Source organism: Neoarius graeffei, chromosome 14 (genome assembly GCF_027579695.1).
Source record: "Neoarius graeffei isolate fNeoGra1 chromosome 14, fNeoGra1.pri, whole genome shotgun sequence".
Lineage (NCBI taxonomy): Eukaryota > Metazoa > Chordata > Actinopteri > Siluriformes > Ariidae > Neoarius > Neoarius graeffei.
In genome coordinates this window covers 28,306,793-28,324,598 of record NC_083582.1, presented here as the reverse complement: position 1 = coordinate 28,324,598, position 17,806 = coordinate 28,306,793, and the positions used below count along the sequence as shown (strand labels likewise).

Genomic DNA, 17,806 nt, shown 5'->3' with positions numbered 1-17,806 from the left:
AAACACCATTTTCCTGTTGGAAACATCAAAGAAAGCATTGTTCAACATTTATACTAATTTAAAATGAGTCCCGTGACCTGAACCTTACATTGAATATCATCTGCTGCACAGAATATCAGGTGTAGCTCGAGACAGTGTGTTTGATTGAGTGCTTCGGAAGCAGAAGAGTATTCGCAAGTGACGTCAAAGCAAAATAGAAACCCGGATGTTGGCCATGTTGGTGGAGATACAAATGCGGGGTCAAGCGACATTCCATAGAAAAAACAGTCACGCGTGTGCAACTCTCTTTGTTTTTCCACTGCTTTAAGCATTCTTTTAGCTATGCCATATCTTTGTGCTGTATATGGTTATGGTCACAACAGTACTCGTGACCGTGGCACATTCTGATTTTTTAGAATTGCATCCGTGGTTTGGAAAGAGGGCGAGGAAACTCTGAGGCTTAGTGCGGAGAGGAGATGAGCACGGCTGAACATCATCAGCAGGGCTGATCTAACAGAGGCTAAAACCAAAACAGCTCGTGTTTGCAGTAATCAATTTATCTCGGGTGAGATTTAAAAGCTCTCTCAATAACATCATGGAATTTTATTTCGTGTTGCTAGAATTTTGCTATAAAATGAGTGTTCTGTTGTCGGGCTTCACTCGGTCATTGTTATAATTTTATAATTATAAAATTGTTATAGAGAGTGGTTGACCTGAAATAAATTGAAATGTGATTTGTGAGCCATAAAGCTAGAGACTTGTCAAAATGTCACACTGCATCTGTTGTTTACACATAGAAGTAAACTAAATGCAAAAGAAGCCCAAACTTACCCTTGCAATTACTTGTCATCATTGACTGGTTTAATTAATAAGGTATTTACCCATCCAGAGACAAAGAAAGTATCAGTTTCCATGGACTTATAAGCCGTCATTTGAGATTTGTCGACCCACGAAGTCTGCCAAACCAGATAGAATGCAATATCTGGGTACTCGATGGTTGGTATCAGTGTCTTATCTTCAGAAAAGTCTGACTTTTTTAAATAATACGGGTCAAAACCACACATCTATCTTCTCTTTGCATCGACTCTTCACTCGACCGTTCAGATCATGGTAATACTGAGAAAATTCAGCATTGTTTACAGACACGCTTTCAGCGGCTGCCATCCTAATTGCTTTGTATATCCACCATCATGGCGGACTCTCATGACGTAGCACATTTTGATCACATGGTTGCAAGTCATCTATTGAGTGCTTCGGAAGCAGGAGAATAAAGAACAGAGTTACCGTATAGCACAACAGTGAGATGGAAAAGAAGGTAGAAGAGAGATGGCTGTTTAGATTAAAGTGAAAGGTGGTTAGATATACAGTACATATAGCCAGATGCACCCATACAAAAAGCCATCAGAGAACTGCTGTGGTACTAAACAGTGTTTTAGGAGTTGAGGCTTCAGGTATGTGTGTTTAGCTTTAGCTGGGATGGCAGAAGATGGGTGTATGAATGGAGGCTTGCCTGAGTGAGCTCCTCCTCTACCTATCCTGATTGACAGCTCCTCAGTTATGGGTGGGGCTACAGGGTCCTCCATTTTTTCTTTTGCTGGTTTGGCATCAGGAGGTAGCGTCAAAGCCAAATGAAGATCTGTCTCAACACCCTGGAGGGGGAAAAAAATTAAATTCAATTTCATTTGCATAGGTTTAGATTTAGATCTCAAATGAAAAAGTCAGAGGTGACCAGGAAAAACTGTCTGAGGCGACATCAGAAAGACACTCCAAAGAGAACCTATCCTCTTCTGCATGACACCGGGCAGTGAGATTATGAGTCATTACTCTTCCATGCACCTGCATGCTATCGAGTCAAATAATAGTGGGTGTGCTGAAAGGATCTTCAGTCCAAACATCAGAGGCATTTTTTGATTTTAGCTTCTTGATAATATATAGTATCTAAAAGAAATGACTGACTGAATAATGAATGAGACTTGGAGATAAACTGTTTTCATACTGTATGTGCAATCTTTTACTATACGACTACTTGTTTGGCTTTTCCTGTACGTTCAGGGTCACCACAGAGGATCTATTCTGCATATTTGATTTGGCATAGGTTTTACACCAGATGCCCTTTCTGACGCAACCCTCCCCAATCTATCCAGGCTTGGGACTGGCACCAAGTATGCACTGGCTTGTACAACCCCAGTGGCTGGGTATTTTACCTAATCTGCACATCTTTGAACTGTGTGGGAACCCGGAGCACCCAGAGGAAACCCATACAGACACAGGGAGAACATGCAAACTCCGCACAGAAAGGACCCCGTCGGCCACGAGGTTCAAACCCAGAACCTTCTTCCTGTGAGGCAACAGTGCTAACCACTGCACCACCGTGCTACCGATCTTTACTATCTTTTACCATACATCTCCTGGCAAAAAATATGGAATCACTACTCTTGGAGGATGTTCATTCAGCTGTTTTACTTTATAGCAAAAAAAAAAAATCACACATATGACAAAATTATTTTATTTAACAGCTGAATATTCTGGCTTTGTAAAATATACCTCAAAAAATTAAATGAAATCGTTGTAATTAATGGCACTTATTTTTTTTTTTTAAGATCAAGTAGAGAAAAAAAATGGAATCACTCAATGATGAGGAAAAAATTATGGAATCATGGGAAAAAAAAAATCACAATTAGTACTTTGTTGCACCTCCTCTGACTTTTATGACAGCTTGAATTATTTGAGGTGTGGACTTCACTAATGAAAAACAATATTCTTTATCAGTCAGATTCCAACTTTCTCATATAGCGCAGCTGACAGATCAGCTTTGCAGGATGGAGTCTTGTCATGGACCTTTTTTTTTTTAAATTTCCATCATAAATTTTCACTTGGATTGAGATCTGGACTGTTTGCTGGCTATGTCACTGAGTTGATCTGCTGTTCCTGAAGAAAAGTTTGAATGCTCTTTGCTCTGTGGCAAGATGCGTTATCATCCTGAAAAATGACTTCATCACCACCAAAAGTACTTTTGATTAAGAGAATGAGAAAAGTGTCCAAAAGTTCAATGTACTCCTGTGTGTTTACTGTAGAGATAATGACTGCCATCTCTCCAGGTCCTTTACCTGACATGCAACCCCATATCATCAGCAACTGTTGAAATTTGCTTGTTTTCTTCAGGCAGTCATCTTTATATGTTTAACTTTATACGTTTAAAAAATACTATATTAAATTTATTGTTAATGCTTAAAACTATTCCTATGCCATTCTTGAGGTCTCAAGGCATTTATAAACAAAAAGTGAGGCCCTGATTCAGCGTATATGCTTTAAGGAGTTTTATAATACTTTCCATTATTTCAACTGACAGCGCTCTTGCTCTCAGGTTGACAAGCACTCTCTTAACTGCAGACTAATTTGCATATTTAGCCTTGTGCAGGTATTTGTTTTAGAAATGCAAGTTATAGGACGAGTCCATATTTTTTTTTTCCTCATCATTGAGTGATTCAATATTTTTTTCCTCTACTTGATCTTAAAAAAGTGCCATTAATTATAACAATTTCATTTAATTTTTTGAGTTATATTTTACAAAACCAGAATGTTCAGCTGTTAAATAAAACAAATTTTGTGTCATATCTGTGATTTGTTTTTTTGCTACAAAGTAAAACAGCTAAATGAACATCCTCCAAGAGTAGGGAGTCCATATATTTTGCCAGGGGTTGTACAACCTTTTAATATCTTTACTATTGTAATAAATCTGTGTAATTCATTGTGAGGTGAAGTGATATTATTTTTTTGCCACGGCAGTAAGATTTGCTTGGAGCTTCCTTCACCGGAGAATCACTCGCTGCTGAGGATGGCCCCCATGGAGACATAAAGGAAGCTCCAAGCAAATATTACTGCCGTGGCATAAAATAACATCACCTCACTTCCCAATGAATTGCACAGATTTATTACTGAATTACAGACTAGAGGCTATCTGAAACTTCACAGTGTATACATCAGGTCATATTTCTACATAGTTCTATTTATTTAGTTAAGAACTGGTTTCCAACCACTGGGAACTTCTCAGACAGACAGATGTAACCGGCTTTCTCAACACTTCTCTACCTGTTTCTGCAAGCATGGCTCCGTCCACTATCCCTCATATTTGTCTACTTACCTATGAGTCTACTTCTACATAACTTTACACAAACTCAGGAGCACTCACAGAATACAAACATTTTTCTAAACTAACTGCTTTTTCATGAACACCATATTTCTTGCATAAATGTATAACACCACTCTTTTCTGAAAGAATGAAAGGACATTTTTCAGAATGTCTGCTGCAGTCCACAATAAACAAGAGTGCTCTGAGAGCACAATATCCCCCACTGGCAACTATGCTACAACTCTGGTAAAATGTGACTGAATTGAATGAAATTGCAATATGTGTATTACCAACATATAACAAAGAATCCTGCCAAGTTTTGTGAAATTCCTCCAAAAAATTGAGAGAGGAATTGATTTCAGAAGGTGACTGCCCTTCCTGGAACAGACAGACATCACCACAACATAATCCCACTTCGGGCCTTTTGGCCAGTGGGGAATAATAAAAATTGTGAGGGAAGTTGATTTCAGAAAGCAAGCATACCTTGATAAAATTGCCAAAGTACAAGTTTGTTAATAATTAAGGGTATAACTCTGGTAAAATTTGCCCAAATTAAACATTTCAATATGCGTATAACAGTCATATAACAAGGCCATTTGCCAAGTTTGGTGAAATTCCTCCACAAATTGTGAGAAGAATGTACACCCTCATGAAATTGTCAAAGTTATTTAATTAAGGTTCAAAACTGGTAAAATTTTCAGACAAAATTAAATCGCAATATGCGTACTACTGTCATATAACAAGGCCTTTTGCCAAACTTCAAGAAATTCGTCCAAAAATTGTGAGAGGAGTTCATGTCAGAAGACAAGCACATCTTCATGAAATTATGAAAGTACAAGGTTGTTAATCAAGGGCTGTAACTTTGGTAAAATGCAACCGAATTGAACAAAATAACAATATATGTAGTACCAACATACAACAATGCCTTTTGCCAAGTTTTGTGGAATTCCTCCAAAAATTGTGGGAGGAGTTGATTTCAGAAGGAAAACACACTCATGAAATTGTCAAAGTATAATTTTGTTAATCAAGGGCTGTAACTCTGGTAAAATGTGACCCAATTGAACAAAATTACAATATGTGTATTATTGACATATAACAAAGAATCCTGCCAAGTCTCGTGAAATTCCTCCAAAAATTGTGAGAGGAGTTGATTTCAGAAGGTGAGCACCCTCCGGACAGACGGACTGAAATTGACACAACAATCCCCCTTCAGGCCTTTTGGCCAGAGGAGGATAAAAATATGAGGAGAAATTCTACTATATGATGGAGCTTACATGACTTCATTAACAGCTCTGTCGTTTAAGGTTCAGGTGGTACGTCAATGATGTCAGCTGTATATTTTTAATTCAGGTGATTTTTTAAAATTATTATTCAGCATCATTTCCTTACTTTTACAGCACATTATTTATGAACAGCACTCTAAAGGAGGAATCCAGTCTGAATATAGAGCTGATACTTTTTCCAAGATGTTTAAGAAGAATATTACTTAATGTTCTTAAAAATACATTCAATTTCTCCTGTTCAAAACATCTCCATTTTGCATTTACCACCCGCTTTATTCTAGCTTTTCCACTTAATAAGTGGGGTAAGAAAATAATGAACCATTCTACTCCCAGGAAATACCCAACAGAACAAGAAACAGGAAAGGATCTTCTCTCTCTCTTGTGGCATCATTAAGCACAGCAGGTACTCTTCTACTGAGTCACTGCAAATATGAAATGCAAGTTTAATTTTCAAGAAAATTTATTTCTTGTATCGTTCCTGCAAATGAGTGCAGTTGAAAACACCTTTACTTTGTGCCTGTATATGCATGTTTTAAAACCGCTTCCTCAGCCTGCTTGCGTCTGCTGAAGAGTTTCCCATGCTGTGCTTTCATCACAAGCAAGAACTCCAGTATAGCTAAAGATTTCTTGCTATCGTTACCCAGAGTTCACTCGATTAAGTTCTGCAGCATGAAAATGAAGCTCTGGCTCACAACTCGGACCATACAATGTTTATCTCTTACCAATTACAGTCGTTTCTCTGCTGGGCATTAAGCATTACTATTCCAGGTTTTCCCTTCAACTCAATCCAACATCTGTCAAACTGAGCATGGACTGACCAAAGGCTGATGAATTATGTTTGCTTTGAAGCATAAATATTGCATTGAGTTTGATCACAGCAGTGGGTTGAGTGTTGGAGCTGAATTATGATTCGACATCAAACATGCAGCAATTTGTTCACATTCAAATGAATAATTTATCACTTAGTGTTGTCTCTGACTTTTATTATAATAACTAACATGGTTTATCAAATTAGTTAATTAACAACCATGATTTAAACTATAACTTAACAAAATACACCTGCACTGACTAGTGTTATTCTGTCCATGATTACAAAAAGTCCACATAAACAATCACAAAGTAAATGTTAAAATAGCCTATTCCATCATGCTGAACTCATGTATGGTAAATATTAAAACTATTATCCACCTTCAGTTCTGAATTTTGCCAGTTAACAACCATTCATTAATGTGTCAATCACTGTTGGTTGTGTTGACTGATGTGTTGTCATTGTAGGCTTATGAGCTAATGATTAATTGAACATTAATTAATGCAAAAATGTGCTTATTAAATAATAAACCAAACAAAATAATCAACAAAGTGTTAGTTGCTTTCTTGACACTACTGATGGTTTATTTATGTCAATTAACATATTAAATAAAGTCAGTTAAGGGAAGAGAACAAGAAGAAAAGAAGAAGCCTTTGTTTGTCACATGCACACTCAAGCACAGTGAAATTCATCCTCTGCATTTAACCCATCTGAAGTGGTGAACACACGCGCACACACCCAGAGCAGTGGGCAGCCATACCACAGTGCCTGGGGAGCAGTTAGGGGTGGTACCCTGCTCAAGGGGACTTCAGCCCAAGTCCGCCCCATGTAAACCTAACTGCATGTCTTTGAACTGTGGGGGAAACCGGAGCACCCGGAGGAAACCCACGCAGACACAGGGAGAACATGCAAACTCCACACAGAAAGGCCCCCTGTCGACCACTGGGCTTGAACCCAGAACCTTCTTGCTGTGAGGCGACAGCGCTAATCACTACACCACCGTGCTGCCCCACGGTGCTTAATGTACATCAGGTCCACGTGACTTCCTGCATACACGCAGATATTAAAACTGTGTAAACCTGTAGTGAGAACATGAAAGAAGCAGAGCAGTGGGGCTGTCGAGGATCTTCAGGCATGCTTGGACTACACTGACTGAGATGTGTTCAGGACTGCTACCAACAGTCTGGATGAGTTCACAGAGGCTGTGACATCCTACATCAGCTTCTGTGAGGACTGCTGCGTTTCCATCACACACCAAGAAGATGCATTCAGAAGTGGGGACAAGAACAGAGTTAAAGTGTCAACGAACAGGTTTAGCAAGGCAGTGAGAGAAGCTAAACGACTGTGCTTTGAGAAACTCCAACACCAGTTCTCAGCCAATGACTCTGCATCTGTATGGAAAGGGCTCAGACAGATCACAAAGTACAAACCTACAGCTCCCCATTTGCGCTGTTATTAATGACTTGCGCCTGAACAACCAACTGAACGAGTTCTGCTGTCACTTTGAAAGACAATGGGACTATCCTGACATCATCCCTTATGACTCCATACACCAGCTCCTGTCCACCCCCCACCCCCACCTCAGCTGCAGCCTCTCTACAACTTCACACCTTGGTGGCCCCCTACTCCCTGGCCACAGCCACAACTTTCTCCATTCTGGAGACAGACGTTAACAGGCTCTTCAAGAAGCTGAGCGCCTGCAAAGCAGTAGGTCCTGATACTTTCTCACCATTTACCCTGAAGCACTGTGTTGATCAGTTTTCCAGTGTTCACAGACATCTTTAATACCTCACTGGAGACATGCCATGTGCCAGCCTGCTTTAAAACCACCCATTATCCCCATCCTCAGAAAACCAAAGGATCACAGGAACTAACAACTACAGAAACATCACCCTGACTGCTGCGGTTATGAAGTCATTTGAGCGCCTTGTGCTTTCGCATCTTGAATACATCACTGACCCACTTCTGGACCTCTTGCAGTTTGCCTACAGAGCCAATAGGTCTGTAGATGATCCTGTCAATATGGCTCTCCAGTTCATCCTCCAGCACCTGGACTTCCCAGGAACCTATGTTATGATCCTGTTTGTGGATTTCAGCTCTGCCTTCAACACCATCATCCCAGCTCTTCTGCAGGACAAGCTCTTCCAGCTGAGCGTGCCTGACTCCAACTGCAGGTGGATCACCAACCTCCTGTCTGACAGGAAGCAGCACATGAAGCTGGGGAAACACGTCTCTGATTACTGGACCATCAGCATCAAATCCTCCCAAGGCTGCATCCTCTCTCCTCTACTCTTCTCCCTGTACACAAACAGCTGCACCTCCAGTCATCAGTCTGTCAAGCTCGTGAAGTTCACAGATGACACCACCTTCATTGGACTCATCTCTGATAAGGATGAGTCTGCCTACAGGTGGGAGATTGACCATCTGGTGTCCTGGTGCAGGCAGAACAACTTCGAACTCAGTGTTCTAAAGACAGTGGAGATGATTGTAGACTTCAGGAGGAGCTCTGTGACACCATTTCCCATCACCCTGTTTGACTCCCCAGTAACATCTGTGGAGTATTTCCACTTCCTGGGCACCACCATCACTCAGGACCTCCAGTGGGAGATGAACATCAGTTCTCTCACCAAGAAAGCACAGCAGAGGATGTTCCGTACTTTCTGAAGCAGCTTAAGTTGTTCAACTTGCCAAATACAATGATGGTGCACTTTTACTTAATTTCCCCTTGGGATCATTAAAGTACACTACAACCCTGATACAATGAACTCTTACTACGAACTTCCGCATATAATGAACTAAGTTCATGTCCTTCGCCTTTAATGACAACGAGTCTGATTGTTCAAAAAATAAACATCACTGAGCCATGCATTCCTTTCCCCCCCCAAAGACAAACAACAAGTACCATAATTAAGTGTGCAGTCAAATTAAGAATGCATAGTAATACCATAAAACAAAGGCTTAACTAACCTCGCTTAGGTGTCAATCACTAACAATTGTAGAGAATGGTAATCACTGACTGAAACAAATTCCTTAAAATGACTATTTTACAAGATAAAAGCATTTTTACTTGAGTTTTCACTCCATAAGCATTGTTGTCATGGCTACTCGTTGTCACATCCACATACTCTAAGCGCACAGCACCATTAGGACCAATTACTATGCACCTGTTCTAGATTAAAACGCAATCATAGCATGCGCTTATAAAAACTCTAACACCACACAGACTTTGCAAAGTATACATGCTGTACCTACTGTCTCACATTACCCAGCCTTTGTGCTGTGTAATGCTTTACTGCTTTTGACTCGCTTTTGTATTTTAGACTTTGCCTTTTTGATTACCTCGGATATTCTCTTTGTGCCTCACTCAACTATCGCCTGTTCCACAACCTTGCCTTTGTCTTACGTTTTTGAAATGTCTGCCTTCCTGTTTAAAAAAAACAAAACACTTTTCCTGCAATCCTTGATTTACAAGTAACATCAAAGCAAAATAGAAACCCAGATGTTGGCCATGTTGGTGGAGATACATATGCGGGGTCAAGCGACGTTCCATACGAAGTATAGTCACGCGTGCACAACTCTGTTTTTCCACTGCTTTAAGTGTTCTTTTAGCTTTGCCATATCTTTGTGCTGTATATGGTTGTGGTCACAACAGTACTTGTGACCGTGGCACGTTCTGATTTTTTAGAATTCCATCCATGATTCGGAAAGAGGGTGAGGAAACTCTGAGGCTTAGTGCGGAGAGGAGACGAGGGGATCAGGATACTTCGTCCAACAGTTAAGACATTTCGTCCAAAGCCTTTTTCATATGTACCATCAATTATTTTATACTTCAGGTATTCCGGTGTTCACGAATGAAGCCCCCGCGAGAGTGCTGCTCCATGCCTAAAGATTTAATATGATCCAGCCAGAAACAGACATGCAAGCGAGCAGCCTGCAATGACAAGGGAGTTAACTCATCCCAGGGTCAGCAAGTGGCATGGGCTGATGTGGTTACCCCTGTTAGTATGCTCTTTAGTGTCAAAGCGCACATACTATACCACTCATTTGCTTTACAAAAATATGTTTTGCTTCGGTCAGATTCCATTGAGAATTCCTCCTTTTTTCGAACAAACAAATACCTGAAATATAAAATAATTGAAAGTGCGGATGAAAAAAGGCTTTGGATGAAACGTCTCAACTACTGGATGAAATGGTCATTGGATGAAATGACCTGCATTCATACTCGATGGTCGGTAGAAGCATCTTATCTTCAGAAAAGTCTGACCTTTTTAAATAATGAGTCAAAACCACACATATCTATCTTCTCTTTGTATCGAATCTTCACTTAATCGTGGTAATACTGAGAAAATTCAGCATTGTTTACAGACATGCTTTCAGCGGCTGCCATCCTAGTTGCTTTGTATATCCACCATCATGGCGGACGCTCATGACGTAGCACATTTTGATCACATGGTTGCAAGTCATCTATTATATCCATCATCTGCCTCCATTACACAATGCTCGTAAATGTAAGATACTCTCCATCAAAGACAAATTTCATATTCTGGACTGTCTAAAGCATGGTGAGAAAGCAACAAATTCGTCTAAAGGATATGGTATCCATATGGAAAAATTCAATTTCAGCTTTTAAAGAAAAAGAGCTCAGAGACTTGACATAACTGCAGTCAACATGATGGGCTGAAAAGGAAGAATTTCCTTTACTTCAGTGTGACTTATTTACTTTAGTTTGTAAATATGTTAGTGAATTAAGCGTAAATATACAACCCCGATTCCAAAAAAGTTGGGACAAAGTACAAATTGTGAATAAAAATGGAATGCAATAATTTACAAATCTCAAAAACTGATACTGTATTCACAGTAGAACACAGACAACATATCAAACGTCGAAAGTGAGACATTTAGAAATTTCATGCCAAATATTGGCTCATTTGAAATTTCATGACAGCAACACATCTCAAAAAATTTGGGATGGGGCAATAAGAGGCTGAGAAAGGTAAAGGTACAAAAAAGGAACAGCTGGAGGACCAAATTGCAACTCATTAGGTCAATTGGCAATAGGTCATTAACATGACTGGGTATAAAAAGAGCGTCTTGGAGTGGCAGTGGCTCTCAGAAGTAAAGATGGGAAGAGGATCACCAATCCCCCTAATTCTGCACCAACAAATAGTGGAGCACTATCAGAAAGGAGTTCGACAGTGTAAAATTGCTAAGAGTTTGAACATATCATCTACAGTGCAAAATATCATCAAAAGATTCAGAGAATCTGGAAGAATCTCTGTGCGTAAGGGTCAAGGCCGGAAAACCATACTGGGTGCCCGTGATCTTCGGGCCCTTAGACGGCACTGCATCACATACAGGCATGTTTCTGTATTGGAAATCACAAAATGGGCTCAGGAATATTTCTAGAGAACATTATCTGTGAACACAATTCACCGTGCCATCCGCTGTTGCCAGCTAAAACTCGATAGTTCAAAGAAGAAGCTGTATCTAAACATGATCCAGAAGCGCAGACGTCTTCTCTGGGCCAAGGCTCATTTAAAATGGACTGTGGCAAAGTGGAAAACTGTTCTGTGGTCAGACAAATCAAAATGTGAAGTTCTTTATGGAAATCAGGGACGCCGTGTCATTCGGACTAAAGAGGAGAAGGACGACCCAAGTTGTTATCAGCGCTCAGTTCAGAAGCCTGCATCTCTGATGGTATGGGGTTGCATTAGTGCGTGTGGCATGGGCAGCTTACACATCTGGAAAGACACCATCAATGGTGAAAGGTATATCCAGGTTCTAGAGCAACATATGCGCCCATCTAGACGACATCTCTTTCAGGGAAGACCTTGCCTTTTCCAACATGACAATGCCAAACCACATACTGCATCAATTACAGCATCATGGCTGCGTAGAAGAAGGGTCCGGGTACTGAACTGGCCAGCCTGCAGTCCAGATCTTTCACCCATAGAAAACATTTGGCAGATTATAAAACGGAAGATACGACAAAAAAGACCTAAGACAGTTGAACAACTAGAATCCTACATTAGACAAGAATGGGTTAACATTCCTATCCCCAAACTTGAGCAACTTGTCTCCTCAGTCCCCAGACGTTTACAGACTGTTGTAAAGAGGAAAGGGGATGTCTCACAGTGGTAAACATGGCCTTGTCCCAAATTTTTTGAGATGTGTTGTCATGAAATTTAAACTCACCTAATTTTTCTCTTTAAATGATACATTTTCTCAGTTTAAACATTTGATATGTCATCTATGTTCTATTCTGAATAAAATATGGAATTTTGAAACTTCTACATCATTGCATTCCATTTTTATTTACAATTTGTACTTTGTCCCAACTTTTTTGGAATCGGGGTTGTAAATTAAACACAAATGGTATTGTTTTATGTAAGAGTAAGCGTTTGGTGTGGCAAGTGGATCCATTTCAGTATTACAAACTTTTCGGCATAAACTATTTGGACGTCCCCCGAGGAGTTCATTATAGCAGGATTGCAGTGTATTTCTCATTCTACACCGCGATCACCGAGTCCATCCTCACCTCTGTCACCGTCTGGTATGCTGCCACCACTGCCAAGGAAAAAGACAGACTGCAGCATATTATTCGCTCTGCCAAGAAGGGGATCAGCTGCAATCTGCCATCTCTCCAGGATCTATACAACTCCAGGACCCTGAGTAACACAGAGAGGATTGTGGCTGACTCCTCCCACCCCAGACACAACCTTCTTTGAAATATTCTCCTCTGGCAGGAGTTTGCAGTCCATGAGGTCCAAAACCTCATGCCACGAGGTCAACTTTTCCCCCTCTGCAGTTGGCCTAATCAATAAGGTCAGAGATGCCCACTGACTCTGGCCACCCTCCCACACACACTCCCAATACGTCACATTAACGCACTTCCCCTTTGGATTGCTGTTTGCACATTTACTGACGTCATGCCATCTTCGTTCTGTGACCTTTTATTGCACTTTCCAGCATACACTATACAGCTTGGTTATTTAAATAATCTATTGTACATGCTCTAAATATTTCCTAACTGTATATTTTACATTTCTTCATTTTTTATTCTATTTATATTTCTACTTTTGTTTATTACTTAAAGGTGTTGACTGCAAAGTCATCTGAAATTTTCAACATTTTTTATTGTGCATGGCATTTTCCTATGTCTCCCAAGAACAATGTCATGTGGATGAGATGTGATCATTTTGATGTGCTGAGTGTCGCTTTTCTCCGTTTTGGGACCATTTCCTACCTCTTGAGGCAAACAGTACGGCCCTACAGAAATAGCCAAATGCGAGGAGCTTTAACTAATTAGCATAACTATGGAACTGCGTCACACCAAGATGGCGACGTGTGGAAAACATTGTGATGGTGACCTCGGAGAGTTTTGAGTAGCAGGGATGTAATTTGTGGTTGACATTTGCGAATACATCTGTGAAAAAGACTAATATCTTCTCTCTTACTGCTTTTGGCTTACCATTTATTTCTTTGTACGATCAAAACATTAGGTGTATAACTCCATACTCACTACCGTGGAGTAAAGCCCATGAATAATAATAATAATAATAATATCCACCAAAAGAGGGTTAGGATGCAACTCCAAATGGCATAGCTACCACAGTCCCACCAAAAGGCACACGAAAATAAGTCCCACACTGCCTGCACAGCCGCTGGGCAACATTGCTTGGAACATCAAGCTATGGATCCACAAACCAAGTACAGAAGCACCACCACACAGCGCTGGTATATCCCAAACCACCTGCACAGCTAATGTGACGGCACTGGGCAACATTGTTCGCAACACCGTGCCAAGCACAAAAGCACTGCCGCACACAGCGCTGGATAACCCTGATGCTAAAAGAGCAACGCGCTCACTGCAGTCCATAGCGAGGAGCACAAGAATCACCCACGGCACACCAAGGCCTGGAGGGAACCAACTCCCAAAACCTGATCTGGTGCTACACCACAACCGGCGGACAAAACACTCAAACAAAAACCAAACATCAAACTAAAACACAATAAAGAAAAAAACAAAAGAGAAAATAAAATAAAAAGCTCCGGTGAGAAGCAGCAGCCAAAATGCGCATGGCGTACTCTCAACTGGAAATGGAAAATTTAAAATTTTTAAATTCGAAGACATTCTAAAGCTAAGATAGTTAAGCGCTAACTAGAATGATTTAGTTATCTGTCCAGAAAAATGACACGTCATCTAACCTTGCTCTATCTTGCAGTTGCACTCACTAGGTAGGCTTTCCTATTCTTTTCCGCTGGCTTTTACATTGTGGGACAGCAGCCCATGATAACTTGTTTTGGTTAAAAGTAGGTCAAACGTCACATGATATTGTTGATCACTTGCTTCGGCAGTCTCCGGAATCGTAAAATGTTGGACACATTTTATCTCGGCAAAACATTTACACACAGGATACACGATGTGTGCAGTAATGCCACATCTCAAAACTGCAGCAGCAACAGAAATAAAACATTTTGCCCAGAATTCAACTTTGCAGTCAGCACCTTTAACTTTATTTCAATTCTTCATGCACCAAACACCAAAGCAAATTCCTTGTATGTGAGAATGTACGGTACTTGGGAATAAACTTGATTCTAATTCTGATGTGAAACAGCTGCTGCTGCTTTGTGTCAGATGAAATTTAGTTTTGACATCATTGAATACTTCAAACAGGTTGTAGTTTTACTTCCTGCACCTGGTTCTGCTCTGCAGCATAGGTTTTCAGCTCCCTATGTACGTAACTGAATACAAAGCTCAATGAAATAAATGTGTACAGCCATTAAAACACAGGACTAAACAAACTGTGTGTGACATAACATGTTGAAACTATACACGGTTCATGATGAGGTAAGAGCAGAAGTTTTTGGTAGAACAGTAGTGCTCAGTCCCTAACTCCTGCTGTATCTGTGTATTGTACTGATAGTGATGGCTCAATGATGTGTCAAGCTATGCATCTACTTCAGACTTAAAAGTAGATGGCCTTTCGATTTCATAAAATCGGTGAAATTTAGTTCCCTCTGAAATTTGGTCATTGTGATGTACAGTATGTTTATTTTTGTAATATCTTAAAAAAAAAAAAACAACAGGCCATTCTGTGGCTGGGAAGTTATTTAATTTGAGGGGAGTATTTCCCTAGCAAATAATGTGCATGAACTCTCTCACTTCGCACAGTCAAGCAAACAGAGGAAGTCCGTGTGTGCATGCGCACGCTTACCTGAGTCCTCATCGTCTTCTTCATCTTTCGGGTTTTACGGCAGCTGGCATCCAGTGTTGCATTACTGCCATCTACAGGTTTACCTTTGACCGTGCACTGATGGTACCATCATTCTACCGCTAAACAAACAGCTGATCACACCAAGATGCTCGCTGACTGCCAATATTTATTAGTTTGGTCCTGCGTTTCCCTTCCTTCACAACATAACGTCTTTTCTTCTCATTTTACGTTACTGTAGTCAGTCTTTCACATTTCATTTGCACACTCACATCCGCCCTGGTTCTCTCCTGTTTCAAATTTGTATCCCACAATGTCTTGAGTGAACGGGGAAAGCCCACCACATCATGCATGACGTAGTATCTTGAATGAGGTTATGGTGAATTTAGGGCCACGTGGCTCTAAATTCATTAATTGTTCTATTTAAAAAAAAAAAAACTAATAAAATCAGAAATCTGTGATTTGAATTCAATAGCTTTTGGTCCACTAAACAAAAATAATTCATTTTATGACCTAAACGTGAAAAATCTGAAAAGCAGTCTAGCTTTAAGGTCCTATTTATCTGATAACTCATGGTATGGCATTACAGAGATCACTGAGAAGTACCTGTGTTTATTTCTGATTTTTTTTTAAAATCTGCCATTCATCATGATATTCATGTTGGTAACAGCTTCTGCTTAAACACCATGCATACTGCCAGTGGCTCTTCTAGCATGTATGGTACCCTGAGCAAACTCCCTTTCAAACCAGGAAGTAACCTGCCTAGCTCACAGACTAGAATTAGACCAACCACTCTGATAGGTTAATTCACCCACACAGTGAGATATCATTGACATGATATGCAAAGGAGTGATAGAAAACCAATCATTCTACTATTTTTGCAGTCTAACTTGATTTGCTTAAATGTGCTGTGTGTAAGAATTTGTAAGAACATAAAGTTTAAAACATTCAAAAATTTACCAAAATTATCACCCGAATGTGAAGAAATAACAGTTTTGACAATGCAAAAGGCATCTATGCATGATGTTGCAGAGATATCTCCAGCTCAAGTATATGCTGGGGAGCATCACATCCATCACCCGGACTATCAGCACTGACGCCCCCCAGGGGTGTGTGCTCTCCCCACTGCTCTTCTCCCTTTACACCAACGACTGTACCTCAAGAGACCCGTCTGTTAAACTCCTGAAATTTGCAGACGACACAACGGTCATCGGCCTCATCCGAGATGGTGACGAGTCTACATACAGACGGGAGGTTGAACGGCTGGTCTGTTGGTGCGGTCAGAACAATCTGGAGCTGAACACGCTCAAAACTATGGAGATGACAGTGGACTTTAGGAGGAGCCCCCCCACCCTGCCGCCCATCACCATCACCAACAACATTGTGACTGCTGTTGAAACCTTCAGGTTTCTGGGTTCCACAATCTCCCGGGACCTGAAGTGGGAGACCAACACAGTTACCATCATCAAAAAGGCCCAGCAGAGGTTGTACTTTCTGTGCCAGCTCAGGAAGCTCAACCTGCCTAAGGAGCTGCTGACACAATTCTACTCTGCCATCATTCAGTCTGTTCTCTGCTCTTTCATCACTGTTTGGTTTGGTCACCAAACAGGACAAGAACAGACTGCTATGGACAATAAGGTCTGCAGAGAAAATTATTGGTGTCAGCCTGCCCTCCATCCAAGACTTGTACCTGTCCAGAGTCAGGAAACAGGCAGGTAACATCTCTGCAGACCCATCACACCCTGGTCACAAATTGTTTAAACTTCTCCCCTCTGGGAGACGCTACAGAACACTGCACGCAAAAACAACCAGACACAAAAACAGTTTTTTCCCCTCAGGCTGTCTCTGTGATGAACAGCTAAAACCGGACTCAAATAACAGTAACATCAACTGTGAAATATCTACACACTCATACTGTCATTCTGTGCACACTGTATATTTATATTTACTAATTCATCCTTGCATTATGCTGTCTATACATATATTTACCCTTCTACATGTACATAGCTTTTTGTTTTTGTCTGCGCTTTTTATCTGTTTGTAGTAAGAGAGCTAAGTGAAACTGGAGTCAAATTCCTCGTGTGTATTCACATACCTGGCAAATAAAGTTTTATTATTATTATTATTATTATTAGTTATTCCATGAAATCAAGTCATACATGAGCTGATAGTCAACGAGGTGCATAACACTGAGTCGGCTAGAAGCCACGTACAACGACATCGAGTGGAATAATTGTTTTATTCTATCCACATTCACTGAATTTTGAGAAACAGAGCATTTTAATTTTTTTCAAATTCGATAAATAAAAACTTTATACAAAAGGTTCCCTCAGTCTCAGCTGCTTGGATAAACTGGAACTCAAAAAACAGCATCCAGGAGAGGCGGGTGTCA

At 40.5% G+C, this 17,806-nt stretch overlaps 1 protein-coding gene across 4 annotated transcripts in view; it reads right to left on the bottom strand.

Annotated features, from left to right (window-relative positions):
- The window catches only part of LOC132898099 (zinc transporter ZIP11-like), a 365,574-nt gene that overhangs the window by 152,540 nt on the left and 195,228 nt on the right, over positions 1 to 17,806 (bottom strand). For 2 of the 4 annotated variants that reach the window (XM_060939490.1, XM_060939488.1), the window contains exon 5: positions 1,490 to 1,628. In XM_060939490.1, coding sequence (XP_060795473.1) covers positions 1,490 to 1,628 — 139 coding nt within the window. The remainder of the gene's footprint in view (positions 1 to 1,489; positions 1,629 to 17,806) is intronic. The other 2 variants (XM_060939491.1, XM_060939489.1) reach the window with 1 other exon arrangement.